The sequence below is a fragment of the Fulmarus glacialis genome, unplaced genomic scaffold (genome assembly GCF_000690835.1).
Source record: "Fulmarus glacialis isolate BGI_N327 unplaced genomic scaffold, ASM69083v1 scaffold12158, whole genome shotgun sequence".
NCBI lineage: Eukaryota > Metazoa > Chordata > Aves > Procellariiformes > Procellariidae > Fulmarus > Fulmarus glacialis.
Genome location: NW_009229013.1, coordinates 55,023 through 67,375, shown reverse-complemented (window position 1 = coordinate 67,375; position 12,353 = coordinate 55,023). Strand labels below are relative to the sequence as shown.

The following is a 12,353-nucleotide window of genomic DNA, read 5'->3' as shown; positions in this document are numbered from 1 at the left end:
TATGCCTCAGCAGCTATACCCCTGGAGAGACTGTTGCTCATAGATAAGGCTCCACTTGGAGGAGGTACACCCCTAAGAGACTGCAGTCTGTGGATAAGTCCAAGCCGGAGCAGAGGCCAGGGGAGGAGTTCATTGCAGTGTTAAACCCGATGGTTTGGTCCAAAGGGATGAGGGGTGGAGATTGTAATGAAATACCGTTAAATTGTTGTAACCCGGGATTTGAGTGGCATGTTGTAGGAATTACTATAGCAGGAACCACCTGAACCAGTGGAGGACAAGCCCTACAAGAAGCAGTGCAAGTGCAGCAGTGACCTGACCTGAGCCGGCTTTGGTGGCCAGTAACTCCACGCAACACAACACGTCTCCTGTCCTGAGTGACCACCATAACGGATGGAGCCCAAAGTCATGGACTAAATGACCTCAGTAGACATTTTGTGAACATTTATGGACATTTTACAGACATTTTACAGGGGTGGTCCATAGACTAAGGGAATGATATCTGTGTATTAGATCAAAGGATGGGAAGGGGGATGGTGGGTAATGAGAATGTATTGGATAGTGTGGGACCTGAGCATGATGTAAATGGTATGGAATAAGGGGTGGATACTGTCCTGATTTCAGCTGGGATGGAGTTGATTTTCTTCCTATTAACTGGTATAGTGCTGTGTTTTGGATGTAGTATGAGAATAATGTTGATAACACACTGATGTTTTAGTTGTTGCTAAGTAGTGTTTACAGTAGCCAAGGACTTTTCATTTTCCTGTGCGCAGGGGGCTGGGAGGGAGGATGGCCGGGACGGCTGGCTCACCTGGCCAATGGGCTATTCCATGCCATATGACGTTATGCTCAGCATATAAGGCTGGGCGAAGAAGAAGGAGGGGGGGACGTTCGGAGTGATGGCGTTTGTCTTCCCAAGTAACCGTTACGCGTGATGGAGCCCTGCTTTCCTGGGGATGGCTGAACACCTGCCTGCCGATGGGAAGTGGTGAATGAATTCCTTGGTTTGCTTTGCTTGCATGTGCAGCTTTTGCTTTACCTATTAAACTGTCTTTTTCTCACTTTTTTTATCACTTTTACCCTTCTGATTCTCTCCCCCATCCCATCTGGGGGGAGTGAGCGAGCGGCTGTGTGGTGCTCAGTGGCCAGCTGGGGTTAAACCAAGACAATATAAAAGGGGGGAAAATGTTTAATTTGAATTTGAAGTTAGGATCATATTCACTGATGCAAAAGTGTCATATAGCTTTGAGTGTATTATTTTCTGCTTTAAAGTTAGGAGCAATATCACTGACATTTACTGAAATGTTCTTTTTTTTAATTTTGTTGGGGGCAATTTAAAAATACATGGAAGATATGTATTTGTACAGATATGTTATATATTAGAGAGTGGGAGGGAGAGAGAGAGTGTACTCATGCAGTCTCTTCTTCCATGCTGCTTTTAGATTCCATAGTGGTTAGTATTATAATGTCATCACTAAGAACCTCTAACAATAATGAGGTATATAATGTATATCTAGGCTGTCTCTATACCACAGTTCTTTAGTATTCTTTGTCTTATTTGAGACTCAGAGCACTGTGTACAGCTTTCATATTCGTCATATTGTCCTCTCAGTTGTATCACTTAAAAGAAAAAGGAGTAAAGGTGAAAATTCTTTTTCTGTAGTTTGACATTCACAGTTGGCATTCCCTTTTTCTGGGGTCGAGGTGGTTCTTGCCTTTTATGTTTACTAGTTACTACTCAGTATCATTCTTGATTGTTTCTCAGATAATCACAGCCACAGATAATCACAGTAGTCAAAGATCCTGGTCTGTATTAAAACCATCTTGAACCTATCAATGGAAGCAGATACAGTTGTTTAAACAATGAAATGTAGTCACTAGTATTTGTGTTTCCAGACTTTGTTTTATTTCAATCTGTATTACTCCTCGCCACCCCCAGTGTATATCCCCCTCTGTTAATTATGGATTTTGGTGTAAGAGGGATTGAGAATCAAGTTAGGTTGTAGTGACATATACTCTCTTCCTTTCACTATTCCTTATCTCATTGCAGTTTCATAGGCAGTACTATAATAACATAAATTATGCTCTTCTGCTGTGGGTTGAAAGATGATAAGGGTCACTTAGCCATGGTTATTTGGGAAATCATTCAACCTTTTTCATCCTTTTTCGTCTGAGAAATTAAATGGTCTGTCATTGCCTAGTTCTAGGTGAAAGCTGGAAAGTCAAGTTATTTCTGTGTTTTATGTTTTATGTGATTGTCTATTATACTTTAGAGTATGGAAGCATTTCATTTCTGTGAATATGGCCTAATCCATTTCTGTGACTGTTGTCTAATATGTATTGCCTAATACGTATTTTTCTTTGAAATGTTACAAGGTTTTTTTTTAGTACTTAATTATCGGTTTTTCTCCCTATATAACTAGAAATCAGTTTTTAAAAATTGTACTAATCTATGATTTTTAGATTTATTACTCCTGAAGATACAGCCTGGTTTGATAAAACTATTACGAAAGCAATTGAGGAAAATGTGGATACAGGCTTAACAGAAGTTCTTCAAGCTGAACCATATTTTGTAGATTTTTTACGGGAGATGCCTGAACCAACTGGTGATGAACCAGAAGATTTTGTGTTTGAACCACCAAAAGTTTATGAGGAGGTATTTAATTTTACACCTAAAATACTAGGCACTGAAGTTTTCCTTTAATTATTAAGTATGTTATATTGCTGAACTCGCATCATACAGAAAGTTTTGTTGAATACCTATCACATTTTTTGTGAAGATATATCTAGATTTTTCTGGTTAGTAACCTTTTTTCCCCACCGTTAGCAGAAAATTTCTGCTTAAACACAACTACGTTTACTACAGTGAATTAACAAGATAATCTCATTACGTGTGGCCAATACATGAACTCAAGTTTGTGTAAAAATATCAGTGCGGTTTTAAATTCTGAAGGGTCATGCTAGTATTATTACTGATTTTTTTTTTTCCCCCCCAGATTCCAAGCTTTGAATTTCTTTGTGAAAAATTACAAATGTATCAGAGACAATACAATGAATGTATTAGAGGATCATTTCTTGATTTGGTGTTTTTTAAGGATGCAATGACACATCTTATTAAGGTTTGGGGTTTGTTAATTTTTTATTATTTTAACTGTTGCAACAGTGTTCCTGATTTGGGCAAGCTATGCTTAGAGGGCACATTCTGAAAAGCTACTCATATCCCCAAACTTGCTTGCCGTCTTTGCCTCATCATTTTCAAGAACTAGAAAAGAGCTAGTTACTTTACCTGTTTGCATGTTTTGTAATAAATACCGTATTTTATATATTTGTTTAAGCTTCTGTGTATTCAGAGGTATGAAGATTTTCCTCAATAGGAAAGGTGAGGTCATAAAGAGGCACATTTATATTTTGTATATAGAATGATTTTTAATCATCAAGAATTCAGAGAACACTTCAAAGGTACCTGACAAGTGACCAAAACAATGTGAGGTAGAATCTGATTGGATGAGAGACATGAAAAGAAACATAAATCAGGGCTGCTGTAGAATCAGTGTGTAGGGTAAAGGAAAGTCTCAGTTTACAATCAGTTGAACCCCTATTCAAAAAGGAAGATAGAAGGAAAGAATTAATCTGAAGTCAGAATCCAATTCACAAGGGAAAAAAAAAGGCTAAGCCTGAGATTTTTTGGAAGTGCTGTGCCTCAGGTTTAAGAAGTTGTGTTAATTATCTCAGGAATTACTTTAACTTGATGATCTGTTTACTGAAAGACACATAGAAGCCACAGTGAAACCAAAACAGGAGGAGATGTTTAGTTCTTCTCTAGTTGACCTCAAGTGAAGTAAATGATTTTGTTTGCTTTGCATTTAAACAGAAGAAAACAATTTTATTTTTAAATACAGTTCATGTGATGCTAGGTGAATTTCAGAAGACCTTGAAGTCTCTGATACTCCATTTCCATTGCAAGTTTTAACCAGAATATCCGGGATATGCAGTTATGTAGTAGAAAGGAGCCCTGCTGTCACTATGGTGACAGTAAGTTTAGTCACCCTCATAATTTCACATTTAGGCTTCTATTTTAATATAGTTATCTGGATAGGCTCAAAGGGAACTGTGCATAAAACCAAAATTTTTTTGAGGGAAAAAATGAATGGAATTGGAAGGCTTGATGTAGATGCCAATCTTTTGCATTTTGTACGTGATTTACATGAGGAGCAAAGCAAACTGTAGCATCTTAAAAGTAATAGTGCACTAACATATAATAAAGCCAAGGAAGATGTGATGTGTATACATGACGTGAAAAAGCAGTAACATAGTAAATTTGTAATCCAGCTTTTGTATCTGGGAGATTTGTTAAGAAAACCATGTTAAAGGAAATGTTGAAGGTAGATAAACTAGAAGATAACACTAAATGACAGTTTAAATGTGTCCAAGTCTTTCACACTCTTAAAATTACGAATGTATTATGCTTATTCTTCTAGCTAGAGTTTTTTTATTGATATTTTTAAACACATTCAGGATCATACCTTCAACATAAAATGGAGCTCAAAATGGCTCCCTTTATGTATTTAAATCCTATGTGTAACTATTTATAACCATCCTATATTCTTACGTGCAGCTTTTTCATTAGCTACACAAAATTCCTAAAGAATGTACAAGTGTTCTTTTGAGAAGAAAAATTTTCTGCAAGTATCCTTTTAATAATCTTTACATTGTGCTCTAGTAAATGAAGTGTAGAGTATAACAGATTTTTAGTTTTGCTAGTTAATATTTTAATTTAAATTTTTTTATGAGCTTTTCTTCCATTTTTTCCTATATAGATTTCCCGGATAATTCGGACAGCATATGGAAATGCATTACTTGTTGGAGTTGGTGGTTCTGGAAAACAAAGTCTTTCAAGGTTGGCCTCCTTTATTGCTGGCTATAAAATATTTCAGATCACTTTAACCAGGTAAGAAATGCAAGAAATATGTAAATCCAATTTATGCTATTGCTATTGCTTTCTCTTTGCACAGTCATAACCTTATGTTTTTTTTTTTTCATTTTGTCACCATTTAAAAATGTGGAAAACAATGAATTCTGATCTGGTTTGTATACAACATTGGATTAAGTTTGAGCTGAAAAAGCTGGACCATGTGTTAGCTATTCCTGAACTAAAATATGTGTGTTTACAAAGGATGTTTGCACTATCATTTACAAAACACTATAATCTGAAAATAGCAGTATTCTCAGTTGTTTTGAATTAACAGGTAATGTTTCTTATTCCTCCTAGATCCTATAATGTAAGCAATCTGACAGATGATTTAAAATTGTTGTATAGAACAGCTGGAGTAGAAGGACAAGGCATCACTTTTATTTTCACTGATAATGAAATAAAAGAGGAGTCTTTTTTGGAATATGTTAATAATCTGCTGTCTTCAGGCGAGGTAAGAGTCTCAACATGACAGGCAATGTACTTTAGAAGCAGGAAACTGCAGAATTTATTCCCACTAGTTTATTTCTATTTAATTTGGTAATAAATTGTAGAATCAATAATGATTAATTCTAAAATATCTCAACTTTTAAAATAAGGAGTGCTCTCGGTATGGAGTTCCTTTATCTCTATTTCAGTGAAAGCTAGGAAAAGATGAGGAGCTGTGATGGGTATTTCAGTAGCCTTTATTAGATGAGTATTCACTGGCCAGTCAAGATCTGTACTCTTCCTGAGTTAGACTTCCTAGTTTTTAATAGAGTTACATGAAGTCTAAATCAGGGACAGGTTTGTTTTTTAATCTGTCTAAACAATATATATGCAGCGAGAGAGATACAGATGTAAACAGACAAATATTTGTAAACTCTATAATAATTACATCCATGCAATTTATTTTCTTACGAATTTTAATTTTATAAAAAGATATCTAATTTATTTGCTCGGGATGAATTGGATGAAATCACCCAAGGATTAATATCTGTGATGAAAAAAGAGATGCCTCGGTGTCCTCCTACCTTTGATAATCTTTATGAATATTTTTTAACTCGGGCAAAGAAGAACTTGCATGTTGTCCTCTGCTTTTCTCCAGTAAGTTTTTTCTTCATATCTGTCTTCCTTACTTCCACTAGCAAACTATCCTATAAGGTATGACAGGATTGTTCAAGCTTTATATTTTTAAGGAGATTTAAAGACGCATAAAAAGATTACTGAAGTCTGGTTATAATTGCTGAGATAGTAAAAGTAATCGCACAATTGTCAGAACTTAAAACAAAATACTTAAAAATTAAATCATTCCTTACATGTTATAGTAATTTTTATTTTTTTCTTCTGGCATGTTCTTTCCTAATACAAGTCAATGAATGTATCTTTGTGAAATTTTTGCTTGTTACTTGAAAACAAGAATTTAGTGGACATTAAAGTAAGTTAATTGAAGTTTTAAAATATTAAGAAACATACTTGTCACAAACTTATTTCTTCAAATTTCTTAAAATGTTGAATGTTGGAAATTTAGCAAAATACTTACATAAAAGAAAAAACTGTGCAGGGTGTCCTAAGCAGAAAATTATCATAAAAAATTAGACTATTTAGTTGTTTATGTGAATTAAACATTTTGATCTACCTAATTAAGTATCATATCTTAAACTAACAGTGTAACTCTCTTTAGGTTGGTGAGAAGTTCCGTGCACGTTCTTTGAAATTTCCTGGTCTCATATCAGGGTGCACCATGGATTGGTTCAGTCGATGGCCCAAGGAGGCTCTTGTAGCTGTAGCCAGTTATTTTCTTTCAGAATTTAATATGGTCTGCTCTGCATCAGTTAAAACACAAGTTGTGGAAACCATGGGTCTCTTTCATGATATAGTTTCAGAAAGCTGTGAGAATTATTTCCAAAGGTAATATTTTATACAAATGCAATAATTAATTCCAAAAGTGTTGCTACTGATAGTGTTTTTTTAACTCAGTGTTATATGAATCAATAAGTGTCTTTTAAGGCTAATACAAAAATAAATCTGCTATACCAATATATGCAAAGGCCATGAAAAGTAATTGCTATTATGTTGCAAATTCATTATCTTCATTCCCACTATTCAACAATCTTTAACATTGCTTATGTGGATAAAGAGAATGTAATTGGAAATAATAGTTTGCATTATGAAGAAATTTGATTTTGACTGAATTAAAGACTTGATTTATATAATCTTCTGTTTCACTGGAAGTAATCAAATGGCTGTACATATAAAAAAATATATACTAAGTTGATGTTGCCAATATACTATGTTTTAGGTATCGAAGAAGATCTTACGTAACACCTAAATCCTATCTCTCTTTCATCAATGGCTACAAAGAAATTTATACTGAAAAGTTAGAGAGTATTAATGAACAAGCTGAACGTATGCAAATTGGTAAGCTAAATAGGGATAAAAATATATTTCCATGTATGGTCTCAAATAATCTGTGTTTTTAATATTAGCCTGGTTATTCAGTGATCACTTAAAATCAGTTCTGCTGGATCACAGTTCAAAACTGGTAACATATGAGGACCATTTCCAAGCACTCCAGCTATCACCAATTCACAATGATTCTCTTACAAAAAAGCCTCAAAGAAGCTGCCAGCTTGATCATTCATCTCAGCATTCTATTAAACTTTAATATTTCCAATTTAGCATTTGTAGTAGCAAGTAGAACCTGAAAATGGCCAGAGAGAGCATCTGATTTACTAGTGTAGAGAGAGGTAGCTCTAAACACAGTTATTAATTTACTTCTGGATTTGTCTATGGAAATTCTCACTATACAATCTGAGCGCTTCACAGTTGATTTATTTCAGATTTCTGCTGTAGAATAAGTAGCTGTTACTTGTGGTCATCTTACAACTAGGGGTCTGAAATACAGAAAAGTATGATTGAAATGTTCTTCTAATTTTGGATATCTGTTTGAAATGACCTAATTTTTGGTATTAGATTAGTACTTAATGGGTTCAGAATACATTTCCAGTTTTCTCCGGTTTGCATCTAGACATGCTTTTGTAAATCTACAAAGGCAACTGAACAGCTTAGAAAACTTGGTCTTTATGGGAAAAGATGCTGTATATCAATCTAAGAGAATAGAGAATTCTACATGATAAGATTTTTCATACAAAGGTAAAAGGATGTAGCATTTAGACAATGATTAACAATGCAACTGGTACATTTCACATGAAGAAAAGAATAGAAAAAGAACGTGTAGATACTTATTTTATTCACAAACTGTTTGCTGAATTAGAGTGGACTTTAGAGGAGTAAGTGAATATTTTCAAGTTATGCAAATTTCCCTGTATGAATTTGTTGCCAGTTCTAGAAATCGGAACTTACCGTTAGTTCTGCTTGAGATGAGGATAAAGTCTAAGAGCCTTGAAGATTTCTGAGGGTGGGGTTTTTTTGGTATTCTTTTTCCAGTCCTTCTATTTTCAAAAATAATTTAAAAGAAGTAACCTAAGTAGCTTCAGCACTGTCAAGAAAATTTCACATGTAGATTTTCCTAGCCTCTGACATGATATTATCGCTAATTCCTTACGTGGTCTTCAAAACAAAATGACCATGTACCTGTACATCTTCTACTGCAGCATCTTTATATCATTGATGCTCAGAAAATCATGTCTGTCAGCTTATGGGCAATACTCATGCCAGTTAGAAAATATTCTAAATAGTTTCACTTGCGTAGAAAAGATGTATTACAAACAACAAAAATACTGGTCATCTCTGACTCCAAATGTGCTCCAGTGTTTACTGCATCCTAAGGAACTTTCTCAAACAGTTTTTTATCAATTATTTAGCTACTATCTCACACATCCATCCTTTAATCCTTAGTCTTTCATCACTTAATGTCAAAAAGATTTAGAAGGATAAAAAGATTAGCCTTGAAAGTTGTTTCAGTTTGTTAGGAGATTATCCTGATATGGGATTTAAATTTTATGTTATTAAATTCAGCTGAGATAATGTCACTCTTTTCATCTCTTTATTGAAATTTTTTCCCTGTATGTAATGACATCTGGGCCAATTCCAGATGCTTGTAAAGCAGCAAAACTTAAGAAATACCTCGATCAGTACTGATTTCTAGAAAAGTCCCTGGCTCGAGCACACTGAAAGTGTGCTTGTCAGCACTGCGGTATCTATACGAGCAATGCATTTTGAAAGCTAGAAGTAATCTGTTTTCTGCTTTGTCACTTTAGGTGAAAAATCTTTAAGTCAGATGAGGAAAAAACTGAGATCCAATGACAATTACAATTATTTCTGTATGCTTAACATCTTGTGTCTTCTCTCAGAATAGATCTGAGGAATCCTTGGTAGAGCATCACATGTGTAGATAATGTCTTTTGATATAGTACTGTGGTTCTACAAGAAGACCTCAGTTTAGCTTTGACAAAGTGGGCATGTCATCCATTTGAGCAACTTGTTGCTAGATCTTCTGCTGATTAAAAGTGATAGAAATTACATCCTTGAGGTAGTAAGAGTACTGTGGCTTAGTATCTTAATAAAGATTTTTGTAATCTTTCTATATTCACTACTTTTTTCCAGTCATCATTCAGACAAGTTACAAAATACATTGACAAGAGATAAAGATTACTTTGATTCTCTCTATAGGTTCAAAATATATGCTGACTTTTTAACTTACTTTAGATAAGTTGTAGCTGATATCAGTAAGGTTCTTACATGGAGTTCTACATATCCCTCTGAAAAATACTATTCCTGTTTCTGATGTCTAAATCAGTCATTCGTTTATGACTACAAGCACTAAAAAAGAATTATCTGCTGGCATGCTACTGTTGTAATGTTTCTTGTGATTAGAAGTATGCAGGGGACGTAAAGAAGCTGTAAAGGTTTCTTGTTTATAACAGAAATTCTTCGATTCTTCTTGTTCTGCATATTGCCATTCTTTGTCCATCTTTCTTTATTCTCACTCTAAGATTGTAGCAGGGAAAGCTAATGCAGCAAAGGGTATAACTTTCCCTTTCATAGCTTCTCTTTCAGAACTTTTTTTTACAGTGAAGTGAAGTAGTAACCATTTTGGAAATTGCTGTCAGAAGACTGGGAGGTGGGGGTAGAATGTTAGTGTGTATGTACCTCTGTCCCTCATAGTATTTTAGGAAGTTGCATATGTCTGGGAAAAGGTAACATTCTAAAACATGTTTTAGTTAATATATCTTTGAACTTTATTGTTGAGAGTGGCAAAATAACCTGTATTTTGGCGAGTAATAATAAAAAGCCAGTAGAATGGCAGTAGCCTGATCATGAGGCAGCTGTGTCACAAGAACAAGAAATGTGCTAGGAGAGAATGCTTGTCTGTGTGAAATGTGGTAACAGAAAAGTGGAGAGACATCACAGAGAAACATCGTACATCAAAAGTATAACTGCAAGGGTGCTCTGACTCTAGCTCTTAGGGAGAGAGGGAGATAAGGGGAATGCTTCCAGGCAAGTTGTAAGATTTTAAGATTCAATAATGAAGAAGAGAGGAGAGGCTAGAGAGGCTTCAGCATGCAATGTGGAGCTCAGGAATAGCCAAAAATCTGTGCTCAAATCTATGAGCAAGAGAGGATAGAAAAAAAGAATGCATGAATGCATGGGGAAGACTTACAGAGGGAGCAAACTCATCTCTTTCTGGGCAACTGTTAGTGTAAGGTTGAACGGCCTTTATGGATGGTTGTTCAGCACATATAAGAGCTATGATGGGACTGGCCCTAAGCCAGGTGGGTGCAGATGCTTTTGTGTGCTTTTCTGCACTCTCTGTCACCAGGGACAAAAGAGGGTAAACTCAATATGCAGGAGCTGGAGGTCGTAATCTTGCTGTGACCTTTGGGTCTACTTCTGGTGACTCCACTTCTTCCCACTTCTTTCTAGAAAGAACTCCCTATTGGAAGGCAGTTATGGATCTTAATATTTATGTCATTTCCTCATGCAATGATAAAAACGCAGTATCAGTCTGATTTTCTGATTGTCCTGTGACTTTATGGCACAACATATGCTTGACATACCCCCCTCCCCTTTTTTTTTTTCTTTTTTTTAAGTTTATATAATGAGCATAAGGATATATTTTATTAAAGGTAATATCCCAGCTATACACTTTCAGGTACTGTTTACAGCAATTACAAACTAAAACTGAGAAGTATGGATTTATCTTTTGAAGAATCAAGCTTGTTTATAATCATTTTGCACCTTGTAAAATTATTTATATCCATGAAAATGAATAGTAAGCACAATCATGATAGTATGACTGCTTACAGGCACTTTCTCTCCTTTACACAAATTTAAATGAGAACACAAGGTACAAGGCATTTGGGATCTAGAGCTATTATCTATTATCTATTATCTAACTAAGAAAAAAATAGTTTTCATTTTTCTGAATTTTATCTTTTACTTAATAGGTCTGTCTAAGCTGATGGAGGCCAGTGAATCTGTTGCTAAACTCTCTGAGGAGTTGGCCATTAAGGAGAAGGAACTGGCTTTGGCATCGATTAAGGCAGATAAAGTAAGTACTTGAGTGTTAAATAGCAAAAGGCAGTGGATAGCACCAGGATACATAGTGGGGTAAAGTGCTCTTGCAGAATTTGCTCACAATTTGTACAAGCCAAAAAATGTGCATCATGGTCTAAAATGAGGTTTCACTCCTCTCTCTGTAGCATGTTGATTCAGCATTTGGTTCTGAAAGTGAGGCACTTTGACTGCAACAGAGGTTGAGTGCCTTCCTTGTTCTTCTTACCCATTCCTATAAGCATCAGGTTTCATTTTTTGTTTCATGGTTTTTTGTGTGCTTGATCTGATGTTTATTAGATTTGGGGTTATATGCGCACTTATTTGCAGATAAGAAGTTAACAGATGATAACAGGACTTTAGTATTTCAAAATTGCTTAGAAAAAAGTTCATCACAGTTCAGTTTCATATTTTGTCTTTTACATTAACGAGGTGTCCATGTGTTTATGAGGTTGGTGGTCTGGTAGAAATCTAGTTTTCAAAATGACTCTCTGGAAAAGTATGTTAGGGAATGTATTAATATAGGCATTCTGTTTTCTGAAAGATATGCTATGATGGTGCATATTTAGTATCCACTGGAGATTAAACTTTTGGCCAGTGTTGGCAGGAACTGCCTGCATTCTTCAAGGCCTTTTATCTCATAAGAGAGAAAATTATGACAGAAAGGGATGAAATCACACTTCTCACATTTCAGGAGTATGAAAGATATGCTGGTAGATTTCACTTTGTTTACTATTTATATTTGATATACATTTTGAAATAGCTCTCTGGCAATCATTCACAGCCTGTTAGTTGTCAACTTTTTCAATAGGGCACTACTTATGAGTCATCAGAAGTAGAAGACGTATGGACAAATAATAAAAGAACAGATTTTTCTTTAAACTACATA

The 12,353-nt window shown here is 35.1% G+C and overlaps 1 protein-coding gene across 1 annotated transcript in view; it reads left to right on the top strand.

Moving 5' to 3' along the window:
• Positions 1–12,353, top strand: part of DNAH8 (dynein, axonemal, heavy chain 8) — a gene marked incomplete at its 5' end in the record, with an annotated part of 59,509 nt that overhangs the window by 3,330 nt on the left and 43,826 nt on the right. The window contains 8 exons of the mRNA XM_009583698.1: positions 2,461–2,653; positions 2,994–3,116; positions 4,815–4,945; positions 5,267–5,420; positions 5,888–6,052; positions 6,630–6,856; positions 7,248–7,366; positions 11,359–11,462. Coding sequence (XP_009581993.1) covers positions 2,461–2,653; positions 2,994–3,116; positions 4,815–4,945; positions 5,267–5,420; positions 5,888–6,052; positions 6,630–6,856; positions 7,248–7,366; positions 11,359–11,462 — 1,216 coding nt within the window. The remainder of the gene's footprint in view (positions 1–2,460; positions 2,654–2,993; positions 3,117–4,814; positions 4,946–5,266; positions 5,421–5,887; positions 6,053–6,629; positions 6,857–7,247; positions 7,367–11,358; positions 11,463–12,353) is intronic.